The following is a 27,237-nucleotide window of genomic DNA, read 5'->3' as shown; positions in this document are numbered from 1 at the left end:
ATTTGGTTGAATGAATTCTCTGTAAACTGAGAAATCACAGCTGAGCACTGCTGGGATAATGCTGACTTGCTTAACAAAAAAAACTGTGGTCTCTTTTTCATTAAGCTCTGTCTTTTCTTTTTCTGATTCTGTGGAGCAAAGAGGGCTATGCATTCAGATTCCATATCTCCTTAAATCATGTGTTAACAATTTTACTGCCGTTTCAGAATGATGTTGCATTCTGCTCCTGAAGACAGTGTTATTAAGCAAGTCAATTCTTCTGGCAAATAATGTGAAATTTTTACCCATAATTCATTCTATGCTGTATGAATAGTCGGATTTAAAGTGCTGGAATGTGCCAAAGTTACAAGGTACACAAGGACCTAATCTTGATCACTTTCCTACTGGGGGTGAATAATAGATTACAAAAATTTAAAATTCATCAATTGGACTGAAAGATGGTTAGATTCAAAAGCAAATTTGTTTGGATCTTTGTGCTACTTTTAAACCTGTCTTTTCTCCGTTTCAGTGGGCAGACTCACAAAGTTTGTGTTTTGATCTGTAACTCTCCGCCGTACCTACTGCCAGCTGTGGAGAGCACCACGTACTCTGGCTTCACCACAGATAATCTGGTGCAGATGATTGGAGATGTGAGTGTTTTCACTGGGCTGCCATGTGGCTGAAGAATTATGATCATTAGGGAGATGGGAATATGTGATCTAAATTGGGAAGGAGGTCTTTGGGTTGTTATGGAGTTTGTTTACTGACACAGTTCCTAGAATGTAACCCCTTTTGTTTGAATAGTGCTTCATATTTATGGTGATTGAGTGTAAGGCTAAATATTTGTCATTCTCCGGCAGACTTAACTACCGAATTCCCATATTTTGCATTTCCTGAGAGCCTAAGTTATGAAGATATGCAGAGAAATAAGTTTGAAAGGTCAAGCATGAAAAATGTGAAAATGATTAAACCACTGCACTTTTCCAAATAAATACAACCTAGTATAATCTTGGTCATGATCATTGAATGGGAGGTGTAATCTGACAGGAGTGTCTTAAACATGTTATGCCTGAGGCATACATTTTAAAAGCACAGGCTACATATTCAGGTTCAGATGAATTTGAAAATTAGCCAGTTAAGTTCTCTGACCTTGTTGTACCAACCAGTATGCTTTTTTTCCATCATCTCTTTTTAGGTTTTCATATATGGAAAAAAAAATGTTGTCCTCCAGCTTAATTTCTGTGTTCCATTAGATTTGCTAGACAAGTACAGTGGGCCAAATGGCCTCATGCTGTGTCAATTTGTGACTCTGCTCAAAGTACCAGCAAACTGTTGGAGAGACTAAGACTCTTGATCCTATCTCCAATTGCAATCGCTAAACTGCACTTGCAGCCAGGTTTGCTGATTAGTCACCCATAGTGGAAATCCTGATGCTCTCTTCTTTGTATATCTGGGTTCTGAAATCAGATGATTTTTCATGGTTTATTTTTGTGATTGAAGTAGTGCAATATTTCTTCCTTCAACCCCTCCTTAAATCTTGAGCTCCCTAAACATACGTTACTGCTTACAATGTATGCACAAAATTTAATAACAGGGTTATGCTTTGTCTCCATTTTTGCCATGGAAAACACCTCCAGACTTACCTTAAGTATTAAGCATTTTTATTCTTGAATTGGCTTAAAAGCTTGCTGACATGTAGGTATTCTATTTAATGCCAGTACACATGTACACCTTGTACATTAAATATGTAGTTGTAGATATTATAAAACAGAAATGGATATGATGTCAGTTCTGGCAAACATTTTGAAAAACTTGTACCAAAAATGCAAAGTTCAAAGTAGATCAATAATAATCGTGCAGTGACCATTGTGTCAGTTTGAGGAAGCTTGCTTCCTCATGGAACATCACAGCACGGGCCTGGAGAACACGCAACATTTGTTTTGTGGTGGAGAATTGTGTGAAAGCTGTTGGGTCTTGGTAGCCATTTCTTATAGTGACACCATGTTGGAACTAGATCCTGTTCTCTCTGGCCAGGATTGAGAGCCGCAAAGGCTGTGTTAACTGCCTGGGGTCCAGGTTCAAGATATCTCATCTGGTCTGCAAAGAAACTTGGATTGGGACAGAAAGATCCAGTGTCATGGTCTACATAGTAGCAATGACATAGGTTGAAAGAGGATCTGCTGAGGGAATATGAGCTACTAGGGGCTAAATTAAAAAGCAAAACCGATCCCTTAATTGTGACCTGAGACACAAGCAAATTTGCACAAGGTCAACAAAATTAAAGCAGTAAACGCATGTCTCAAAGATTGGTGTGGGAAAAATTGGTTCAAATGCATGGGACATTGGCATCAGTTCTGGGAAGGAGGGAGCTAGTCCGCTTGAGACGGGCTCCTCCTGAATCATGCTGGAACCGGAGTCCTGGCAAATTGCATAACTAGGGCTGTGGGTATGGTTTTAAGCTAAATAGTAGGGTATTAAGTTCAGTTGCTTGGAAAATTATGGAAAAAGTTAAAGATGCAGAGGGCTGAACAGCGGTTAAAGTCTCTAGGAATAATAGGACAGAATATGGAAAGGATCAATAGTTGTACTACAGGTACAGCAGGGAAGGGGACTCCTATGAGAAGGGGGCCAGTCAATGCACAGACTGAGGGTGTTGTACTTAAATACATGCAGATTACAAAACTAGATAAATGACTTTGTAGCACAGATTTGAAATTGGTGGATATGATGTGGGTACTGGATGTGGCGGCAAGGGGGTCAGGGCTGGGTGGCTGGCTACACAAGCAAGGAAACATTTCCTATTGAAAGGGTGGGCAGGGTGGGTGAGGTTGCTTTATTAGTAAGGAATGAAACTAAATTGATAGCAAGAAATAATATAGAATCTGTGGGTAGAGTTGATGAGCCATAAAGCAAACAAAAACAACCTTGATAGGATTTGTGTACATGCCTCCTAGCAGTAGTCAGGATGTGGGAGAAAAAATAAATCGGGACAGAAAAGGCATGTGTAAAAGAAGCATTAATACAATAGAGTCAACTTGGCTTTGACAAGGGGAGGTTGTGCATGACAAATCTGTTATAATTCTTTGAGGATAAATTGGGCAAGTTAGACAAAGGAGAGCCAGTTGACATGACCTACTTGGATTTCCAGAAGGTTATTGACAAGATGCTGCACATGAGGCTGCTAAATAAGATGAGCCCATGCTGTTAGGGCAAGGTACTGGCATTGATAGAGGATTGGCTGACTAGAAGGCAGAAAGTGGGGTGAAAGGGCTCTTTTTCAGGATGGTTGTCGGTGACTAGTAGAGTTCCATTGGGGTCAGTGTTGGGACCATAACTCGTCTTATCTATTAATGATCTGGATGAAGGAACTGAGCCCTGTGGCTACGTTTGCAGATGATGCAAATAGGTGGAGGGCAGGTAGGAAACTGGTGGCTGCAGAAGGACAGTCTAGGAGTGTGGGCAAAGAAATGGAACACTATATGGGAAGAGGTTTTTCATTTTTGATAGTAAGAACAGAGATGCAGACCCATTTCTAAATGGGAAAAGGGGTTGGAAATCTGAAGCACAAAGGAACTTGGGAGTCCTGGTTCATATTCTCTTAAGGTTAACACCCAGGTTCAGTTGGCAGTTAAGAACTCAAATGCAATGTTAACGATCATTTCAGGAGGGCTGGAATACAAGAGCAGAGATATATTGTTGACTCTGTATAAAACTCTGGTCAGACCGCATTTGGAATATTGAGTGGTTTTTTTCCGCCCTGTATCTAAGGAAGGATGTGTTGGCATTGGAGGGGATCCAGAGGAGGTTGAAAGAATGATGCTGGGGATGAAGGGATTTGTCATCTGATGAGCGGTTGAGCACTCTGGGACTATACTCTGAGTTTAGAAGGATGTGGGTGGATCTGATTGTAACTTAAAGAATATTGAGAGGCCTGGATTGAGAGGACATGGAGAAGAAATTTCCACTGAGACTAGGACCCAAGGAGACAGTCTCATCATTCTGAGGCTACCTTTAGGACTGCCACAAGGAGAAATTTATTCATCTGTGTAACTCATTGTTACAGATGGCTGTGGAGGCTAAGTCATTGAATATATTTAAGACAGAGGTTCTTGATTAGTAAGGGGAATCAAGGGTTACAGGGAGAAAGCAGGAGAATGGAGTTGAGGAACGTAGCAGCCATGATCAAATGGCAGAGCAGACTTATGGGCCAAATGGCCTAATTCTGCTCCTGTATCTTCTGGTCTTGTCCCATAGTGTTACGTAAAACATTTGGTTATTGCATGTCTAGATAAGATAGAATTGTCTCTTTCCTTACCACTCACCATTTTTTTTTTTTTGTTGCAACTAATTTTAACGGTCATATACTCATTATACAGAGAGGGATCCATTTCTCCGTGGTGTCTCCTCGTAAGCTTCCTGCCTTGCGTGTACTCTTTGAAAAAGCAGCACCAGGCAATGTCGTGGAAACTCCGCTGAAAGATTACAGTCAAGACCCACGTCATATGATAATGATCCGAGGGATGGTGCTTCCAGGTAAGTGCAGTACAATTATTTTCCCTGGCTCCCAGTGGTCTGTCTCCAAGGGTGCCCACAATCCAAGCCACACTGCAGTGCTAGCTTGCTATTATACTGCAACGTGTGAACCATAAGCCTTGAAAGTTCAGGGCAGCAAGAATGGAGGAAGCTAGATGATAGGAAACTGTAGTGGAGAATAAAAGCAAATTACTGTGGATGCTGAAACAAACCGATGACAGCATTAGTGGAGAGAAAGAGTTGATGTTTCGACTCTGGTACAATTCTTCAGAACAATCGGGAAGGTGATTAGTTAATAGTTTACTTTTTTAAACCCTACTCCCTCTGAAGCTGTTTTTTCTGTGGCTTCGGTCACTCCTTAATATGTCCTTGTGATCACACTCTCAAGGTTCAGGCATGAATATGAGTAAACTGCCCAGTCAGAGAGCATTACAGCTATCACCCTCTCCTGTACTCATCAGGCACCTGTGCATATACATTTCCCTTTTTAAAAGCTTCAGTGGTAACTCGATAGAAGTTTTCCAAACATTGAGAGTACTGATGGGGTAGATTGGAAGAAACTATTTTGGCTAGTTGTGAAGTATAGGGCTAGAGACATAGCTGTACGTTCAAAGCTAAGTCATTCAGGAGTGAAGTTTAACACATCTCTGCACAAGCTATAGTAGAAGTTTGAAATTCTGGTTTTCTAATGACAATTGAAGCTAGGTTAATTTTAAATCTTAGTTTCATGGACTTTGGTTAACAGAAGGTATTGAGTGACATAGGGCAAAGGCAGGTATGTCTTTGTTTGGTCACAGATTCACTATAACTTGGTTGAATACTGAAACAAGCTTCAGAAGCTAAATAGCCTACTAATGTTCTTCTTGAAATGCATGGATAGGTGATTACATTGTTGATGAATAGTTTCTTCATGGCCAAATGGAAGAGAGGTGCTGATGCTTATCTTATACCAGTGGAATAATGTCTCTTTGGGATAGCAAGGTGCTAAAACAAAAGTAACTGTACACTTTGCACCCTGCACTAGGTCCTCCCAGCATCATTGTATCAAACTCAGGAGTAGTAAGAATGGATGTTAGCTACTGCTTTGACTTATTTTGTGTTTGTTTAGGTGGAGGATCAGTTGCACCTGTGCCACAGAAGCCAGCTCCACCACAGCCACAACCATCAGCACAGCAACAGCCAAATCTGTTGCCAAGTCAACCACAAGCACCCCAGTTATCACAGTCTCAGCCACCGTCACAGTCCCAGGCAATGCCTTCTGTCTCGCAGCCGTATCAGGTAATTCAGTTAACAGTTGCAACAGCTGATTATTTTTCTCCACAGTTGCTTCCAACTGGTCTGCAACCGACATAAGTTACGGATTCATCCTGTTTGATCTCTGACTGTTGACAAGCAACAGAAATTGGTAACAAAGGCAGAAATTACTGGAAGATCTCAGCAGGTTTAACAGCATCTGTGGCAAGAAAGCGGACTTAACATTTTGGGATCAGTGACCTACAGAACTGATGGTAGCCCAGAATGAAACTGTTTTTAATGCAGAAACTGGGTGGAGATGAGTAAGGAGTAGACAATAATTGGAGAGGGAGTCCAAAGAGAGAGAAGAACAGTTGGACGGACAAAGGAATGGATAACTGTCAGCCTTGGAAAATGAATGGCTACTAATGGAGAATATTAGTGGCTAGCAATGAGTTGTGTAATAGACCATGTGACGACAAGGCTTGGTGTATGGGGGTTGGAGTAAGGACATAGGACTTGAAGCACCTTGGCCCAAAATTGTTGAATTCAATATTGAGACCAGAAGGCTGTAGTGTTCTCAAGTGGAAATAGATGTTCTTGTGCTGAGCTTCACTGGAACACTGCAGCAAGCCTGAGACAGATGTTAGTCAGGCAACTGGAAGCTCGGGGTCATTTTTGTGGACAGAACCTAGGTGTTCTATGAAGTGGTCACTCAGTCTACATTTCACTTCCCCAATGTAGAGGAAACCACATTGTGAGCAGTGAATGCAGTAGACTAGATTGAGTGAAATGTAGGTAAAGTGCTGCTTCACCTGGAAGTTGTGTTTGGGTCCTTGGATGCTGAGGAGTGAAGAAGTAAACAGGCAAGTGTTATACCTGCGGTTGCAGCAGAAGGTGCTGTGGGTGAGTATTGGGAGTGAAGGAGCAGTGGACCAGGATGTCCTGTAGGGATGGGGTCCTTGTGGAAGGCTGTTAGCGAGGGGAATATGTGTTTGATGGTGGCATCCTTCTAGAGGTGGTGGAAATTGCAGCTAATGAGCCTCTGGATGTGGAAGATGTTGGGGTGGTAGGTGAGGACAAGTGGGACCCTGTCCGTGTTGTGGGAAGGAAGAGGCAGGATGAGGGCTGACATGCAGGAAATAGATGGTGAGTTGGACCAGGTGAAGACGAGAGTGAGGTGGAAATTTCAAATTCCAGATGAGCGAGGGAAGCAGCACCAATGATGATACCAATATACTGGAGAACGAGTTGTGGGTGGAGGCTGGAATAGGACTGGAACAAGGAATGCTCCATGTACTCCATGAAAGAGACCAACATATCTGGGGCCCATGCCAGTTTCCATGGCCACCCCTTTCTCTTGACTAAAGAGAGATGAGTTAAAAGAGAAATTGTTCAGAGTGAGGACAAGAAAAGAAACTGGTACTCCGGATGAGATTTGAATGCACGTGAAAATTTTAAAATCAAAGTATTTGTGGCTTGTACAGTTGCTTGTGGCAGTAATGAAGCATTTAGATGGCAAATGTTTTATTAGTTCCTTATTGGTCCAAACTCTTGACACCCAGTGCTACTATAGATCAGAACACTCTCCCATTTACAGCTACTTCAATGGTAATGCACTCGACACCAAAATTGCTGGCAAACAGCCCTACTTTAATACATGTTCTTTTTCAAGAAAAACATCCATGGTTTGCACATTGAATACAAAGTAGTAGTACTGCTCATGTTCATATAATCTAGTAAAAATTATCAGTAACAACATCACAGCAAAGTGTGACGTGAAGAAAAATGATTTTGCTACAACAAAATTGGGTCTACCCACTTTGCTATAATATGTCTTTAATTTCTCTCCTTCATAGGGTCCTGCAGTGTCTGGTTCCCTTGCTGCTGCTCAGGCTGCTGCTCAGATTGCCGTGGAAACAGCGACCAGTCAGCTCAAAGCAGCTGTAGTTCCGTCAACCAATCGATGTAAGATCAAAGTGTCGGAGACTATGACTGTGAACTGCATTTTGTAATTCTGCAGACCTTTGTCATTCTTCATTGGCCAATGAGGGTTTGCATACTATATATAACTATGCATTTAATTTGACCCAGGCTTAGTAAGTTACTAATTATGTAAATAATAATGTAAGACTGAACTTTTGGCCCCTTTGGAACTGATTCCCACCTCTGGCAACTGTCTGGGTGGAGTTTGCACATTCTCCCCCGTGTCTGCGTGGGTTTCCTCCAGGTGCTCCAGTTTCCTCCCACAGTCGAAAGATGTGCAGGTCCGGTGAATTGACCATTCTAAATTGCCCATAGTGTTAAGTGCATTAGTCAGGGGTAAATATAGGGTAGGGGAATGGGTCTGGGTGGATTACTCTTCGAAGGGTTGGTGTGGACTTGTTGGGCCAAATGGCCTGTTTCCATACTGTAGGGAATCTAATCTAATCTGATCTTGCTCCAAGGGCTAGGATAACTTTACTGGAGCATTAAAATACACAACTTTTATTCTTATTCTATTGTGAAGTTACAAGGTCACAATTGTTTCCCTGATGGTCTAATGGGGTTGGAGTGTTATCAAACCAGAGTAACCAAACAGATTGAATGTTTGATTCCTAGCCTCTCTCCAATCATTAGGTGCATTATGTTTAACCTCAATTACCCCAAGCCTGCATCAATCCAAGGTAATTTGTAGAATGTTATCCATGATTATTATTCCTGATCTCTAGAATAAATATAGGAAATGCTGGAGCCATTCTAACAGAGAACAAGTGCAAATATTTATGCTTCTTTCAAAGACTGTTCATGGGCAAAAATGTACAGTAGATTGTTAAGGACAGCATTTGACTTGATTAGGGGTGACCTGAAAAATAATCTAACATGTCAGCACTCTGTTGTCATTGCTTCATCAGAGTCAACTACTTGGGAAAGGTACTTGAAAAAGGGTAAGCTTCTATGGCGATGTATTCCAGTGAGAACTGTACCTAGTAGAGGAAAGGAAAATGATCAAAGGGATTTATTGTTGATCTGCTATGACTGACTGAGAAAGGTTTCCAAGCTTATTACTGAGAGGACTGCTGTATTGTTTTGTGCACTTATTCCTTCACAGTTCCTGCAGTTAGCCAGATACCTCCAGTGTCAGGTGTGGGAGCTATGTTTAGCCAGGCTACTCCGCAAGCATTAACAACGAGCTCTGTGGCCAGTATAACCAAAGTCATCCCGTCCACCGCATCTATGATGACTGCAGCAGCACAATCTAGCCTGGTGTCCACGGTTACCACTGGTGTTCCATTACCGCAGCAACCACAGGCAGCACAGCAGCCCAACCAGCAATCCATGGTGAGTAACATTTTTTTTCTATTCATTTTTGGCGAGTTAAACATTTCTTGTTTGTTTCTAATCCTTGTTAAGGTGTTCATGAGTCATTTTCTTGTTTTAAAATAGTGATGGAAGGCTTATTCTTTTCCATAAAAGTTAAAGTTCTTAATTGGAGTAAAGCAAATTTTAATGGTATGAGACCAGAACTATTGAAAGTTGATTCGAGTAGCCTGTTCGCAGGTAAAGGGACCACTGACAAGTGGGAGGCTTTCAAAAGTGTAATAACGAGAGTTCAGAGGCAGTATGTTCCTGTTAGTGAAGGGTAAGGCTGGTAAGAATGGGGAACAATGGATGAATAAAGGTATCGAGGTTCTAGTCAAGAATAAGAGAGAACCATACACATTAGTATAGACAACGGGGATCAATCTATTGAAGAGTATTGGGGTATTAAGAGGGAAAAGAGGGGCTATGAGAGAGACTTGGCAGATAAGGTTAAGGATTATTCAAAGAGATGCGACAAATGCATTAAAAGCAATAAAGCAACTAGAGAGAGAATAGGGCCCCATCCTTGTGTTGAATCTCAAGTGATGGGAGTGATACTAAGTAAATGTATCAATTTTTACTGTAGAGAAAGAAATGGAGGCTAGAGAACTCTGGAAATAAATATTGCTATTTTGAAAACAGTTCACATGGCAGAAAAGGAAATGCTGGAGGTCTTAGAAAACATAAGGGGTATAAATCTTCAGGACCTTGAGCAAGTGTTTCCCAAGAGGTTGTGGGAAGTTAGGAAAGACATTGCAGGGTCTCTAGCAGAAATATTTATATCATCTGTAACCACAGGTGAGATGCCAGATGACTGGAGAGTGGCTAATGTTGTGCCTTTTATTTAGGAAAAACTATAAGGAGAAGCCTGGGAACTATAGATCTGTGATGGTTAAGTTGTTGGAGATGATTCTGAAAGATAGGATTTATATGCATTTGGAGAGGCATGGATTGGTTAAGGATAGTCAACTTGGATTTGTGCAAGGGCAGTCATGTCTCTCAAACTAGATTAAGTCTTTTGAGGAAGAAACCAAGAAGATTGAGGGCAGTGTGGTAGACGTTGTTTACATAGACTTTTCAGAACCTTGTCAAAGGCTTTAGTATAGTAGACTAATTAGTAAATTAGATTCAGAGTGAGCTTGCCAGTTAGGTACAAAATTGGGTTGACAATTGGTTGATCGTGTGGGGTGGAGGGTTGTTTTTCAGACTAGAGGCCTGTGACCGCCAGTGTTCCACAACAACCGGTACTTTTGTTTGTCATTTATATAAACGATTTGGGTGAGAATATAGGAAGCATGGTTAGTAAGGTTGCAGATAACCCCAAAATTGGTCTTCAAGTGGACAGTAAAGAAAGTTATCTAAGATTACAGAGATCTTTGTAGCAGCAGATGAAGTTTAACTTGGATAAATGCAAGATATTGCATTTTGGTAAAACAAATAAGGACAGGACTTATACATTTAATGGTGGGGCCCTGGTTTTAGTGTAGAACAGAGAGACCTCGGGGTTCATTACATAATTCTTTTGAAATTTGCATCACAGGTCGACAGGGTGGTTAAGAAGGCGTTTAGCATGCTTGCCTTCATTACTTACTCCTTTGAGTATAGGAGTTGGTGCATCATGTTGAGGTTGTACACTATGTTGGTGAGGCCTCTTTTAGGATACTGTGTCCAGTTCTATTCGCCTAGCTATAGGAAGGATATTATTAAATTGGAGAGGATTCAGTAAAGATTTACCAGGATGTTGCCGGGAATAGAGGATTTGAGTTATAAAGATAGTCTGGATGGGTTGGGACTTTTTAACTGGAGTGCAGAAGGTTGAGGATGACCTTTATGAAGGTTTATAAAATCATGAGGGACATAGATTAGGTAAATAGCAAGGTTCTTTTCCCGAGGCAGGAGGAGTTCAAAACTAAGATTAGATTACATTACATTACAGTGTGGAAACAGGCCCTTCGTCCCAACAAGTCCACACCGACCTGCCGAAGCGCAACCCACCCATACCCCTACATTTACCCCTTACCTATACGGGCAATTTAGCATGGCCAATTCACCTGACCTGCACATCTTTGGACTGTGGGAGGAAACTGGAGCACCCGGAGAAACCCACGCAGACACGGGGAGAATGTGCAAACTCCACACAGTCAGTTGCCTGAGGCGGGAATTGAACCCAGGTTTCCGGCGCTGAGGGGCAGCAGTGCTAACCACTGTGCCACCGTGCTGCCCAACTACTGGGCATATTTTAAGGTGAGAGGAGCAAGTTTTAAAAAGGGCATGAGGGACAGCTTTATATTTTACAGTGGTTTGTATGTGGAACAAATTGCCAAAGTAAGTGCTGGATGCAGGTACGGTTACAAAGTTTAAAAGACATTTGGATAATTATATGAATGGGAAAGGATTGGAGATTATATTGGCCAAATGCAGGCAAGTGGGGCTAGGTAAAAACAAGGACTGCAGATGCTGAAAACCAGACTCTGGAGTAGAGTGGTGTTGGAAAAGCACAGTTCAGGCAGCATCCAAGGAGCAGTAAAAGCGATGTTTCGGGCAAAAGCCCTTCATCAGGAATATAGGCAGAGTGCCTGAAGGGTGGAGAGATAAATGAGAGTACAATAGGTGAGTGGGGGTGGGATGAAGGTGATGGGTCAGAGAGGAGGGTGGAGTGGTTAGGTGGAAAAGAAGATAGGCTAGTAGGACATGTCATGGGGACGGTGGTGAGGTGGGGGAAGGGGAAATGTGGAAACTGGTGAAGTCCACATTGATGCCCTGGGGTTGAAGTGTTCTGAGGCAGAAGATGAGGCATTCTTCCTCCAGGCCTCGGGTGGTGAGTGAGTGGTGGTGAAGGAGGCCAAGGACCTCCATGTCCTCGGCTGAGTGGGAGGGAGAGTTGAAATGTTGGGCCACAGGGCAGTGTGGTTGATTGGTGCGGGTGTCCCAGAGATGTTCCCTAAAGCGCTCTGCTAGGAGGCATCCAGTCTCCCCAATGTAGAGGAGACTGCATCCGGAGCAACGGATACAATAAATGATATTGGTGGATACGCAGGAAAAACTTTGGATGTGGAAGGCTCCTTGAGGGCCTTGGATGGAGGTGTGGGCGCAGGTTTTGCAATTCCTGCAGTGGCAGGACTGGAGGGTGGGTTGTAGGGGGGTGTGGACCTGACCACGTAGTCATGGAGGGAACGGTCGTTGCGAAAGGCAGAAAGGGGTGGGGAGGGAAATATATCGCTGGTGGTGGGGTCCATTTGGAGTTGGTAGAAATGTCGAAATGATTTGGTTTATGTGAAGTTTGGTAGGGTGCAAGGTGAGCACCAGGGGGCTAGTTTAGTTTGGGCACATCGTTGGCTTGGACTGAAGGGTGTGTTTTCATACTTTATACACCTCTGACTCTGTCCAGAGTCTTCGGTTGTTTATTGACATGTGCAGTGAAATGAATTAGTTAAAGATTGACATCTGATACAGGACTTCAGGAGGAGGCTGAGGTGGATCATCCATTCAACATTTTTGGCTGAAATACATCTTTGTCTTGTGCACTAATATGCTGGGCTTCCCCTTTATTGAGTTGTGTGCTGACTACACAAATAATCTGTTTCTTCTGCTGAAGAATACTAGTAAATCGGGTTCTACAATGCTTATTATCAATGAGACTAAGTTTACTAATTGAATTTAAGTTCTTCTAGCTAACTTTGGGATTTGAATTTGTGTCTGGAGAATTTGGTCCAGGGTCCTGGATTACTTGTCTGGTAATATTACCACATCATACAATTAAAGTTAACTTTGACAGGTTTTCTTTGGATGCAGGAGCAGACTTTTTCATGATGCTCTCCACCTGTTCACAACTAAACTGCTGACACCACTTTCAGGTTTTCTGGAAGATCTGTAGCTCGGGTTGTGGATGAGGTAGTTGGTTAGTTGTCAAGCTGCTAGATTATCATTTCATTACCAAAAAAGGCCATCAACAGACTCACAGACCTGGTGTACAAACTGCTGCAGAGAAGACCTGGCTGTGACACACTCCTCAACAGACTGGACCACATTTAAAAAACCAAGCGGGATGGACCAACAACAGTTCACGGAAGTTGCACTGATGATGTTACTCAGTATGGTAATGAACGTCTGCACGATAACCCAGCAGATCAGCAAGCTAACCAACTACCTCAGCCACATTCACGTACACACTGATGTTTGGGTCTAGAGTAAGGAAGAGCTACAACCAGACCTGTTCAATGTCAGTAACTTTAGCAGAAAAGGAAAGCAGTATTGTACTGTTGCAATGGGAATGGGTGGCTACGGGGTGCAGCTTGGTGCTCAGGGTTACTACATATTCAGTGTGCACTTGTCCTCTGTTCTTTCAGCAGACTGTAGGTGTTGGAGCCAGCGCTGGAAATGTGGTTGGAGTTACTGTGGCACCTAGCTCAGTGGCCAATAAGATCCTAGCATGGAGTGGGGTCTTGGAGTGGCAGGAGGTGAGATATATCTGGCTTTGTTTATTTTTGACTGATAGTGATGCCAGAGGAGTGAGCAAATTTAAAGGAGAACTAACTCCATCATAAATATAAAGGAGGTATTAAAGTATCTAACAAAGACATGATGAGCTTTGTAATTCAATTACTAGAAACTTCTCTTACCACCCAGCAAAGAAAATATTTTGAAAAGGTGAAATATATAATTACACACAAAACAGAAATTGCTGGAAAAACTCAGCAGGTCTGTCAGTATCTGCAGTTTTTGATTTCCAGCATCTGCAGTTTTTTATAATCAGCTTGAAGTTCCATTACACGATCACTTGGTGTTGCTGAAATGTTCTTTTACAGTGATAGTTAAAAATACTGTAGCCATTGTCATTGACTATTTTTGGAGTTATAACATTCAAGACTTTGAAAGTTCCCTACTTGAATTTCTTTTGCGCCGCAACTTTCCTAGAAACCCAAACCTGCATCGGTGGACTTGAACGCAAAACTGACACGATCACTTCCTTGCCAGGTGTATGTTACCCCAGGGGAGAACCTGTAAGTATGAGAGCAGAAAAATGTTGTTTAAAAGTCAGATTGCATTGAAAAAATAAGCATGCTTTTTCATCGTTTCACACTGGAATTGTTTTGGAATGAAGTTCTTTGGGTAGTCATAACTCTTTTAGTAGCTCGACCAAATGCCCATCTAAGCTGATGGCAAGATTTGCTATTCTGCATAGATGAACCTCATAGCTGAGTGCAGTTTTTTCCTTGTCCAATTTTCACACAAGCACTCACTGCACTCTTTCTTTGCACTTGAAATTCTGTAACTATTATTGGTATTGCCCTGAGGCGGCATGGTGGCTCAGTGGTTAGCACTACTGCTTCACAGCACCAAGGACCTGGGTTCAATCACCCGCCTCGGGTGACTGTCTGTGTGGAGTTTGCACATTCTCCCTGTGTCTGTGTGGGTTTCCTCTGGGTGCTCTGGTTTCCTCCCACAATCCAAAGATGTGCTGGTCAGGTGAATTGGCCATGCTAAATTGCCCATAATGTTAGGTACATTAGTCAAGTTTAAATATAGGGTACGGGAATGGGTCTGGGTGAGTTACTCTTCGGAGGGTCGGTGTGGACCTGTTGGGCTGAGGGGCTTGTTTCCATACTGTAGGGAATGTAATCTAATCTAACTCCGATCTAGCGCAGACTTGGGAATGAAACCTCCAATCTGTTTGATTCAGTAAAAGAATAAAATGTAAGTGTTTTCAAGGCTTCTATTCTCCCAAAATGTTTTGCAGCTAATGGAGCACTTTTCTAAGTGGATTCACCGTTGTAATTTGTGAAACAAGGCTGTCAATTTGTCTGCAATATGTTCTTCTGAGTAGTGATGAATAAATGAATTATTGATGGAGGAATACATAAATACACCAAGAACTTGCCTGCTCTCCCTGAAAGAGTGCACTGGGATCTTTCATATGTACCTTAAAAGGGCAGATCTTAAAATCATCACCCCCTTGATACTGCAAAACTTCCATATCCAATATGTCTTCAGAGAGTTTAAGTTGCTAAAACTTGTATCAGAAGCCTCTGTGTTGATCTTTCATTATTTCTGTACGATGGCATCAATGATCTCACAAACATAACTGATTTGTAAGAGAGGCTGAGATTCAGAGTAGAAACTGCAGTTCTTAAAATTGAAGCGTCAAGACTGTCTGCTAAAATTTTAAATTCTTAGTACACTGACTGAAAATCTCCTTTCAGATAATTTAATCAGCCTTGTTTGATCAGAAAGTATATTTAAAATAATATCATCCAGGTTTAATAAAAGGGAAAAGTCCTGGATGTATGCAGCAGACTGAAGGTGTTAGCATTTTGAGTGAAGGTACATGTCCGTAAAACATCTTGCCTCCAACGTCAACCTATTTAATCTTCAATATCAACACAGCTGTGTATTTCTAACATTTTATGACTTTTCTTTTGTGTGCATCCTTACTGTCTATTTGGTTTCTAAAAACTGTGTTTACTGCACTGCAGCTGCAGGGGGCGCACTTGCTGTAAAACAATCCGTGCCAGTTGTGTCATTTTCTTTAAAAGCTACTTTGTCTCATCATCACCCTTGGTAATCTTTCCTACCGTTCTATCACCATCTCTCTTTTTTTTAAAGAAAGAATAAGTATCACTTTCCAGTGATGCACTCAACTTGAGACTGTGTTTTGGATTCCTGTATATTGTTGCTCCATTCCTAATTTGTCTCACCATCCTGCTCATCTCTCTTTCCCTGCTCCTCTTGTCATCTTTCTCAGCACCCTGCTCCCAATCCATGACCCCTCACTATCTCACTTGCTGCTCCGTGCCAGAAGGGGAAAAAGTGATGAGGTGTAGTGGGTAAAGTGGAAAATCGGGTAGTGAGCAGAAGGCAATGACATTTTTAACACTGACTTCCTGATTCACTGCATCGGCAGGAGCTGACTATTTCAAAATAAAATTTACAAAGTCTCTGACCAATGAGTTCCCTCTTCCTATTTGTCAATTTTAAATTGCTCTTTTTAGCAAGGTCTGGCTGACTGTAAAAACAAAATAAATTGAAAACTGGTTGATGGCAGTAGACTGCTTTACAGGAGTTTTTATTTCCTTCTTCCCCCCGCCACCAACGTCTTTTTATCTCTACCCAATTTCTCTACAGAAAGACAGACCAGTGGCCTCAGAAACTTATCATGCAGCTCATTCCTCAACAGTTATTGGTAAGTAAGTGAGGATTGGATTTTCCAGATTTGAATGGAACACGTTGATCACCGGCTGGTCATTTGAAAGAATTTGATGGCAGACAGTGCTAAGGTGTGTGCAGGAATGCAAAAGTTAGGTGAGCAAACAATGTAGAGGAAATCCAATTACTGCAATATGTGGATATATTTTCTGTAGTCAGAAGAGTTGATACTTTGCATTTGATCTGTTTCCAGTCCTTCCTTTCTCTGCCTGTTTGTCACCTGCTGCTCCCTGCATATCTGACTTGCAGATGTTTTATGAATAGAGAGTCATCAAACAAAAATAAAGCACTTTGTGGATGGATGGAAAATTAGATCTTCTGTTTACCTCAGCCATGCTTGCAGAAATCTCCTTGTCACGTGCTACAACATCAGGGGACAGTAAAATTAGAACATTCTTTGTGTGTAAATGTTTTGGTGATTATGCACTGACCATAAGGAAATGTCTATCTCAAAGTTTGTGAGAAGATTTGTAGCTCGGGTGCTCGTTGCTGTGGTTCTGTTCGCCGAGTTGGAAGTTTTTGTTGCAAACGTTTCGTCCCCTGTCTAGGTGACATCCTCAGTGCTTGGGAGCCTCCTGTGAAGCGCTTCTGTGGTGTTTATAGTGGCCACTCTCAGACAACAACTCACCAAAACTAAGGACCCGATACCTAGCATGAGCAAAACTAATGTAGTGTACAAAATCCCATGCAAGGACTGCACAAAACACTATATAGGACAAACCGGAAGACAGCTAACGATCCGCATCCACGAACATCAACTAGCCACGAAACGACACAACCAGCTATCCCTAGTAGCCCCACACGCAGACGACAAGCAACATGAATTTGACTAAGACAACACTACCATTATAGGGCAAGCGAAACAAAGAACAGCCAGGGAATTCCTAGAAGCATGGCACTCATCCACAAACTCCATCAAGAAACACATCGACCTGGACCCAATATACCGGCCACTACAGCGGACAGCTGAAACTGACGGCAGGGACAGGCCACTATAAATGCCGGAGGAAACACCACAGAAGCGCTTCACAGGAGGCTCCCAAGCACTGAGGATGTCACCTAGATAGGGGACGAAACGTTTGCAACAATAACTTCCAGCTCGGCGAACAGAACCACAGCAAATGTCTATCTGTTTTCCAAGCATGTAAAATTGATAGACAGCATAAGATCAACCAGCCTGTCGAGCTTTCCCCATTCTCAGAATGGTTACAGTATCACGACTTGATACTCCCCATCCATCCAAAGCTGTTTTCTCCTGCTCGTGAATTATTGTATAAGCAGCAATGACCATCAAATGCAAATAATGTAGCTTCATCCAAGGTGGTGGAGAAAAATATTATGGAATAATTGGGGGCAAGGAGGGTAGTGAGGGAAAGAACTTCTTAAAAGGTTCTAATTTTCTGTATTAATTGTCTTTGTTCTTGTCTTTTCTTTTGATACTATCTAGACAACACTTGGACATTTATTCCGTAATTCTCGCATGGTCCAGTTTCAGTTCACAAACAAGGATTTGGAGTCATTAAAGGGACTGTATCGGATCATGGCCAATGGTTTTGTAAGTACCAGAAAGGGGTTCTCCTAAATTCATTGATTCTTGAGTGACACATGGGAGTTTGGACATCATTGTGCGGCTGTGCAGGACATTGGTGAGGCCTCAGTAAGAATTTTGAGAAGATTTGTAGCTCAGATTGAGGTTCTGGATGTAGGCTTGCTCACTGAGCTGGAAGATTCATTTCCAGATGTTTCGTCACCCTACTAGGTAATTCCTTCAGTGGCCCTCCAAGCAAAGCACTGCTAATAATTCCTGCTTTCTGTTTATATGTTTGGGTTGGTGATGTCATTTTCTGTTCGTTTTCTCAGGGGATGGTAGATTGGGTCTAACTTGGTGTTTGTTGATAGAGATGAAATATGTTGCTGGAAAAACGCAGCAGATCAGGCAGCATCTAGGGAACAGGAGAATCGACGTTTCGGGCATTAGCCCTTCAGGCCATCAACTGATGGCCAATGGTTTTGTAAGTACCAGAAAGGGGTTTGGCCATCAACTAGCCACAAAACGACATGACCCTCTCTCACTAGTATCCTTACGTACAGATAAGGAAGGATACCACGTTGACTGGGACAACACATCCATCCTGGACCAGCCAAACAGGGACATGCACGAGAATTCCTAGAAGCATGGCATTCCAACCAGAACTCTATCAACAAACACATCGAGTTAGACCCCCATCTACCACCTCCTGAGAAAAAGAACAGGAAATGACATCACCAACCTAAACATATAAATAGAAAGCAGGAATTATCAGCAGTGCTTCGCTTGGAGGCCTGCTGAAGATGTTACTTAGGATGATGAAACGTCTGGAAATTAACCTTCCAGCTCAGTGAGCAAACATACATCCAGCCCCTCTTAGAATATTGCATACAGTTCTGGTTGCCCTTCTATAGGAAGAATATTATTCAACTAGAGAGGGTGCAGCAAAGATTTGCAAGGATGTTGGTAGGACTGGAGGGTTCAAGTTGAAGAGAGAGGCTGAATAGGCTGGCCCCTTTCCCCTGGAGTTTTGGAGGCTGAGGCGTGACCTTGTAGAGATTTATAAAATCCTGAGTGGCATGGATAGGGTGGTACCAAAAGTTTTTTTTTTTTCTTTTTCAAGGGTATGGGAGTCCAAAACTAGAGGGCATAAGTTTAAGGTGACAGGGGAAAGATTTAAAAAGGACCAGAGGGGTAACCTTTTCATGCAGAGTGTGCTGTTTGGATGGAACGAGTTGCCAGAGGAAGTAGTGGGGGTGGATACAATCAGAACATTTAAAATGTGTCTGGATGGGTACGTGAGTAGCAAGGGCCACACAGGCCAAATGCTGGCAAACGGGATTAGGTCAGACTGGGATTTCTGGTCCATGCAGACAAACTGAACCGAAGGGTCTGTTTCTGTGCTGTATGAGCTTGTTGTTGTTTTGTTGAAAAATCTCAGTCAAGAATCCAGTTTCATAATGAGGGACAGGATTCAGATTGAAGTGGAAGTTGGAGCTGAACAAGAAGGTTGTTATTCGATGAACTAGGAGAAAGTGAGGACTGCAGATGCTGAAGTACCAGAGTTGAAAAATGTGGTGCTGGAAAAACGTAGCAGGCCAGGCAGCATCCGAGGAGCAGGAGAATCGCCGTTTCGGACATAAGCCCTTCTTCAGGAATGAAGCTGGTGTGCCAAGCGGGCTGAGATAAAAGGTAGGGGGGAGGGGCGCTGGAAGTACGATAGGTGGAAGGAGGTGAGGGTGATAGGCCGGAGAAGGGGCACCCTCTTGACCCCAACCCTCTGATTCAGCACCGCCCTCTTGACCTGCAACCTTCTTCCTGACCTCTCCGCCCCCGCCCCCACCCCCTCTCCGGCCTATCACCCTCGCCATCACCTCCTTCCACCTATCATATTCCCAGCGCCCCTCCCCCAAAATCCCTCCCCCCTACCTTTTACCTCCGCCCGTTTGGCACACCAGCCTCATTCCTGAAGAAGGGCTCATGCCCGAAACGTCGATTCTCCTGCCCCTCGGATGCTGCCTGGCCTGCTGTGTTTTTCCAGCACCACATTTTTCAACTCTGTTATTAGATGAAGCCAAGTTTAGATGTATGTTGTGACAGGAAGTGAAAACTGAGGCAGTTTAATGTATTTGAAGTCCCTGAAAAGGGTACGTTGAATTAGGACACAGTGACTAACATGCTTTTAAGGATGTGTGGATGAAATGCCACAAAAAATATTACATGAGGATTTAATTGGAGCAATAGGAATTCAGAGCAATGACTATGATGTTGCTAATAGAGAATGGAGTTATGCAGAAGAAAAATTGCTATCACCTGAAAGGCTGGAGGCTTGAGGGATCAGTCCGATAACTACAAAATCAAACTTCAGGTGTATATTGTATTGATTGTGGAATGTGACCTTTTTAATCATGTATTATGAACATTTAATGAACACCCACTGTCTCTCTTCTATTGTAAATTATTTTACAATTACTTGATTTTTCCTGAGCATAGATGGGATCATACAAACATGGGGCAGAGTAGGTCACTTGATCCCTCTAGCCTTTCAATAAGATCGTGATTGATTTGATTGTAACTACAAATTCACATTCCATCCTATCCTTAATAACCTTTTCATTCCATTGACAAATTAAATTTTTCCCTTCGTCTTAAAAATATTCAAAGACTCTGCTTCCATCACTACTTTAGAGAGTAGTCATGATTTGGAGATGCCGGTGTTGGACTGGGGTGTACAAAGTTAAAAATCACACAACACCAGGTTATAGTCCAACAGGTTTAATTGGAAGTACACTAGCTTTCGGAGCGACGCAATCACCTGATGAAGGAGCGTCACTCCGAAAGCTAGTGTGCTTCCAATTAAACCTGTTGGACTATAACCTGGTGTTGTGTGATTTCTACTTTAGAGAGTATCTTGAAGATTAATGACCTGCTGAGGGGAAAACAAATTGCCTCATCTGACTTCAGTGGATGACCCCTGATTTTTAAACAGTGGCATTTGTCTCCTAGAAAAGAATAGCCTGTTTCTGCTTTGTACATTTAGCTCATTGTTGTGGTTCTGTTCGCCGAGCTGGAAGTTTTTGTTGCAAACATTTCGTCCCCTGGCTAGGCGACATCATCAGTGCTTGGGAGCCTCCTGCGAAGCGCTTCTTTGATGTTTCCTCCGGTGTTTATAGTGGTCTGTCCCTGCTGCTTCCGGTTGTCAGTTTCAGCTGTCCGCTGTAGTGGTTGGTATATTGGGTCCAGGTCGATGTGTTTGTTGATGGAGTTTGTGGATGAATGCCATGCCTCTAGGAATTCCCTGGCTGTTCTCTGTCTGGCTTGCCCTACGATAGTAGTGTTGTCCCAGTCGAAACGACACGACCAGCTATCCTTAGTAGCCACATTCACAGACAACAAGCAACATGAATCGACTGGGACAACACTACTATCATAGGGCAAGCCAGACAGAGAACAGCCAGGGAATTCCTAGAGGCATGGCATTCATCCACAAACTCCATCAACAAACACATCGACCTGGACCCAATATACCAACCATTACAGCGGACAGCTGAAACTGACAACCGGAAGCGGCAGGGACAGACCACTATAAACACCGGAGGAAACATCAAAGAAGCGCTTCGCAGGAGGCTCCCAAGCACTGGTGATGTCGCCTAGCCAGGGGACGAAACGTTTGCAACAAAAACTTCCAGCTCGGCGAACAGAACCACAACAACGAGCACCCGAGCTACAAATCTTCACACAAACTTTGAACATTTAGCTCAATTGATCCATGCCAATGTTAAGACCCTTTACAATTCTCCTCCCAGTGTACTTTGGAGGTCTGGTGGGAGGGCAGATTGCACCAATTACAGGAGGAAGGTTATTGCCAAAGCAAGTGAATAGAATGAGGCAAAAGCAAAACACTGTGGATGCAGGACATTTTGAAATATAAACATTGCCTGCCTGCCTCCTAAATATATCCAGCATGATTTGTTTTTATGATCCAAAAGGGAAGCTACTGAAGAATAAAAGATGCATGAATAGAAATGCCACTGTGCTGTAACAGGTTGGAATTGTAGGCTAAGGATTTAGTAAAGGCAAGTAATATATCTATTTCGTAATGGTTAGAAGTAGCCACATGCATCCCCATGCAGAATTCCATCCAGCAATGACCGTGTACTTTGGAACTGTTTCTTCCAGGCAGGCTGTGTCCATTTCCCACACAGTGCTCCTTGTGAGGTCCGTGTCTTGATGCTGCTGTACTCCTCCAAGAAGAAAATCTTCATGGGTTTGATCCCAAATGATCAGAGTGGCTTTGTGAATGGAATCCGACTGGTCATAACCAACCACAAGAAAGCACAACAGCAGAAAATTGAACAGCAGAGAAATGTAAGCAGTTTGATTTAAAAATTCTAGTTAATGATTCATCTTTCAACCTAGGCAATGCCTTTTTAAAAGGAGTACCCGTCCATTTTGTTTACTTGTAGCTGAGTGCTTAGTGCATTCATGTATGTTAACCCAGTCATGCAAGTCTTGAGCTGTTGCATTATCTTGGAATTTGTGTACTAGTCCATACTAGTTTGGGGTCATGTGTTCTGAGGTCCCATACATATTCTTTAGGAGGTGGAAAGAAAATCTGGACTTCATTTTTGCAACCCATAGGATGAGTTCCTAAACTAAGAAGAGGTGTCAGTATTTCATTTTATTATGCTACTCCCGTCATGCTTGACTTTCTTCTGTAAGTAGACTGTTAATTTCTGTTTTTATTATGTAGTATTAAAACCCCTCACTCTAAGTCTTAAGAATGGAAGAAAGGCAACAAGTAAATTATACTTTACACACTTGTGTAACAGTGTTTCAGGCTTGATAATAAATTTATTTGTCATCATTATGTTCTTAAATTTGGCAGCAAATGGGTGGAACACAGCCACTGGGCACTGGGTCTATTCCAAACCCAGCATTTATGCAGAAGCCTGGAACAATGCCAGTCTCTCAAGGAGTGCAGCAGCAACAGGTATGATTGATCCTACATTCCTGTATCATATTTTGAATGGTACAGTGTATTGCAAATCTTGACACAGAATTGCAGGCTAATTGGGCAGAGCAGGCACCGCAGTCAAACCCAATCCTTTAGATGTTCAACATCCATGTATATGCTCTTCCTAAAAGTCATTGTGTAGCAATTTGATCCAGGGATGATGCCTGTTAGTGTCTTGGCTGAGATTAGCTCACTCAGTACACAAGTTCAAATCTGATTATGGACTTAGTTTAACTAGATAAAACTCCCTCTCCTTCCTGGTCCTTTCTAGTTTGTGTCGAATTTGTTCAGGTTTGTTTCTTGGGCTTGTAGAATCAATGACTGAATATAGTTTGTGGTAGACGTTTGCAGCTTGTTTTAGTGAGTGAACCATCGACTCGCTATCCTCAAAGGCGAAAGAAATTGTGATTGATTTGATCTGTACTTAATCTATTTGAGAAAAAAAATGAGAATTTACATATTTTTAAATGTGTAAAATGCTTTTATTTTCTCTCCCTGATATCTTGTCACTTTCCTCCACCTTTGCAGATGCCAGGTCAGCCAGTGACCACCTCAATACCTCAGGTTCATACAGTTACAACAATGGATGACCAACAGCGGCAGCAGAATCTGGTGAGTGTACTGGGTACTTTTACATTTTATTCTCTTGCTGTCTGGAAACATACACATTTATTTGATATTTGATGAAGCTTTAGCTTGTGTGTAAATTCCCCCTTGTTTAATGAGCAACTGTCTGGAGCGAGGCATGCCTGTCAATACTAAATCTGCTTTGTTGCATTTATGATTGTCAGGAACTCCAGTGTTTACAAACTGTATAAAACCTAAGGAATAAACTTGATTCACTGATAACAACATTTGTATAGTATCTTCCATTACCTTGGGATGCCTGAAAGTACCTCACAGCTTTGGGCATTTAGTCATTGTTGGATTTTCTGCACTGCAACACCAATTTGCTCGAACTTTTACAAGTATTAGCCAAGAACCAGGGAGAGCTGTCCTGTTCCTCAAGGTGGTAGACATGGGATCTTTTACAACAACCTGAAAGGAAAATTGAGCCTTGGATTAACATCTCTGACAAGTAGCACATCCGGGCAGCACAGGCAGTTTCTCTACTGGACTCGTGTCATCTTGATTTTATACTCAAATTCTGGAGTAAAACTATAACTGTTTTTTGAGGTGACGTACAACTGAACCGTGGGTGACCATTAATTTTGCAGATCTTTGTGATGAGAGGTAATAGACATGCAAGAATTTCTTTGTTCACCTGTTGCAAGTGGTCCTTAATGTTTCTTATACAACCTAGTCCCATTCTGTTCATCTAGGCACATGAGTCTGTTAATCCATTGATAAACATAATCATGGGAATGGATCAGAGTTTCCCTTTTTCCTATTGAGTATCACCACCTGCATTCATCCCACTTCATTTCCAGCCCAAGGAATGAGTTAGTATGAATCGTCAAATAAGTTGTCAGAGAAACAGGTTACAACTTTATGCCTGGCAAACACAGGTTGGATTTGCTTGCCACCCTGAGCTCTGGATTCTGCTATGCTGCTGTTGACAGCACTCGGATTTTCGCCATTTTGTAATTTTGGTTGTCACTTATCTCAGTACTATGAACACAGGATGGCATGCAAGTGCAATGAAATTACATCTGATCATGCATAAGTCACAAAATTTACAGCCTTTGCAGAAAATGTGAAAACCCTGAACTTAAAATGCTTTTTGATATTGACTTATTAATACAACTGCTTGTGTTTGTTTCTCTCTCTCTCTCTCTCTCTCTCTCTCTCTCTCTCTCTCTCTCTCTCTCTCTCTCTCTCTCTCTGCACCTTTTGTGCCTGCTCTTCCTCTTCACCTGCTACCTGTTCTGCCCACTCCATTTCACCCCACTTGTGCACTCTCCGTAGCATTTTAATTTGTATTGCTTATAATTTTATTCTGTCTCTAACAGCAGCAGCAAATGCAGCTTAGAGCGCAGCAGCAAGCCCAAGCTGTTACACAGCAGCAACAGTCAGGTGGCCCTCCTCAGAATCCACCTCCGGCTCCACAGCAGACCGGACCCCTGCTCAGACCACCCAACCCTGGGGCTAACCCACAGCTTCGCAGCCTGCTCCTCAGTCAGCAAACAGTGAGTGTAATCTTCTGTGCAAATATTCACTTTTCTGATGCACTTTCTCCTCCTGTTTCCAACTGTGCTTTTTTTTTTTCAATCCATGTGCTACAAGACTCTTTCTAAGGTCGGATATTAATTGTTGCAAGGTTTTGCTATATTGGTGCATAACTGAAAAGAGCAGAAAATGTGACTGTCTCACCTTGCCCTCATTTAGCAAATGTTAACTAATGCTAACAACATTGCTAGTTAGGCAAAATTGCTAGTGAGGCAACATCAATGAAGAGAGAATCCCAGGTAAAATTACAGGTCAGAGATGCCTGCTTGCTGAGTATTTCCAGCGATTTACTTTATTTCACATTTCCAGCCATGACAATATTTTGATTCATGTGTTAGCAACCATTGATTTGCTCTCCTGGTCTCTCTCTAACTCAGACTGTCTTTCTTGTGGTCTCTTTTTTTTTTCTCATGGCCTCCATCTCTCCCATTATTTACCTTCATAATTTCAACAAATGCACAGCACAGGGCCATACAACAAGTTTTGAATTGATGTTACTGTTCATCCCATGTATGTCAAGTTACTGTTAACAATTCCCACCAGTTGGCTGCTGTGACAAGACACTACATCTATTTCAGTCTCTAACTATATAGCGTTGCCATAAGAGTCCATTACAAGTGAGTTATGTCTAATATACTATCTGACAGTTTGGGTAGTTACGCAAGTAGCTGCCCTAAGACTTTCCTAAGTGTGGTCGAAACCCCAGGTGCGGATCCCAATTTTAAAGTTTGGTGTTCCAACCTGTGAGGGAACAATGACTGCCATGCAGCTGTTATTAACAGCTGCACCCTTAGTTTAACAGGCCCTAACACACTCTGGCCCCTTACTCTACCCTGTCTGAGGGGCAGTGAAAGTTTTCAAATCTTTGCATGGGGTCACAGTAGGAGAAGGTTTTGGAAAGTATTGGTTTATCCTGTACCTGCTGATTTTACAAGGTTCTCCCAGTTTGATCTTCAAGCGGTTTCAGTCAGCTGTTTGCATCTGGATATGATACATTTACCATGCTGAAGAGATGCTTGGTGCAACTACTAAGTGTTAGGATAAGTAGTTGCTAAGTCTGATTTGGGGTGGTATTTATAGTTTCCATTTAATTGTTACCAAGAGAATGCTGTCAGTGCCCTCAGCAAACTGTGTCTCTGTATTTGCTCTGGATTCCAAGCCTATTTCTTCAGTACAGTGCAGAGTGGAGGAGACCCATTATTTAAATTGTGCATGAAATCCATCCTAGTTACTTATTTATTGGTGGAATGTGAATGATACTGGCAGGGTCAGCATTTGTTGCCCATTCTTAATTGCTTGATCTGAGTGGCCTATTGGGCCATTCAAGAGTTGACCACATTGCCTAATCCGGAATTGCATGTAAGCCAGATCAGGCAAGGATTGCAAATTTCCTCCCATGAAAGACATTAGTGATCCAGACAGGATTTAAGATGGTCAGTTGTTTCATGGTCACTATTGCTAGTTTTCGATTCCAGATTTTTAGTTATTTAACTTCTACTAGATGCCGTGGTGGGACTTGAGCCCAGGTCCCTAGAACTAGGCCTTTGGATTGTTGGTCCTGTAATGTTACAATTTCGCTACATGCACACATTTTTAAAAATGCTGATGAATGGTAGATTTTGAATTTTGATTGCGGGATTTCCCCATTAAATGGGGTATTGGTTTAAGGGCACTCTTTTCCAAGTTTCCAAGCTGTTAAGTTTCCATCTGAACAAATGGCAAGAGTGAAGTACACTAATGACTCAAGTTTCCATATACAACATTTCCAGAACTCAATGTTTGGATGATCTTCTGACACTCATGAAGCAGCTCATGGATTTAGTGTTGAGAACTGAGCTGCACCATCATAGCTCCAGTTCTCCGCCTGCACTCTGAAGGCAGTTTTCAGCTGTTAACCTGGGATTAAGCTCTTTATCTTTTAGTGTTTGAGACTGGTGATGGTGCTACCCCACGCAATCCAAAGAGACTGGTCGCCTGTTTGTACTCTAGTGGTAGGATGGGAGACTTAAAATGCAGGATACTTTCGTATTCAGATGTCTTTTGATGTGGGAAGGTCAGCTACTTGTGGAATTGACCAGGTGAAATTTGGCTTGCTATAACTAGCCTTAATTGGTGGTGTCTGTGGTACTTTGAGGAAGTGACAAGCTGTGACACCTAGCTACTTAAGATGGGCCATTTCAAGGTTCTTAACATCAGCTGAAAGAGTTTGGAAGGAACTTTCAGATGTATGAGC

The 27,237-nt window shown here is 42.4% G+C and overlaps 1 protein-coding gene across 3 annotated transcripts in view; it reads left to right on the top strand.

Annotated features, from left to right (window-relative positions):
• The window catches only part of med25 (mediator complex subunit 25), a 47,992-nt gene that overhangs the window by 9,418 nt on the left and 11,337 nt on the right, over positions 1-27,237 (top strand). For 2 of the 3 annotated variants that reach the window (XM_043679666.2, XM_043679667.2), the window contains exons 6-18: positions 509-629; positions 4,356-4,512; positions 5,621-5,790; positions 7,605-7,713; positions 8,837-9,066; positions 13,434-13,544; positions 14,002-14,087; positions 16,210-16,267; positions 17,738-17,845; positions 21,998-22,186; positions 22,707-22,811; positions 23,364-23,447; positions 24,788-24,964. In XM_043679666.2, the coding sequence (XP_043535601.1) occupies positions 509-629; positions 4,356-4,512; positions 5,621-5,790; positions 7,605-7,713; positions 8,837-9,066; positions 13,434-13,544; positions 14,002-14,087; positions 16,210-16,267; positions 17,738-17,845; positions 21,998-22,186; positions 22,707-22,811; positions 23,364-23,447; positions 24,788-24,964 (1,705 nt within the window). The remainder of the gene's footprint in view (positions 1-508; positions 630-4,355; positions 4,513-5,620; positions 5,791-7,604; positions 7,714-8,836; positions 9,067-13,433; positions 13,545-14,001; positions 14,088-16,209; positions 16,268-17,737; positions 17,846-21,997; positions 22,187-22,706; positions 22,812-23,363; positions 23,448-24,787; positions 24,965-27,237) is intronic. The other variant, XM_043679668.2, reaches the window with a different exon arrangement.

Source organism: Chiloscyllium plagiosum, unplaced genomic scaffold, assembly GCF_037043375.1.
Source record: "Chiloscyllium plagiosum isolate Xiang-an unplaced genomic scaffold, Cpla_swu_hap1 HiC_scaffold_33, whole genome shotgun sequence".
NCBI lineage: Eukaryota > Metazoa > Chordata > Chondrichthyes > Orectolobiformes > Hemiscylliidae > Chiloscyllium > Chiloscyllium plagiosum.
The sequence above is the reverse complement of the archived record's forward strand: the minus strand, read 5'-3'. Positions and strand labels throughout refer to the sequence as shown.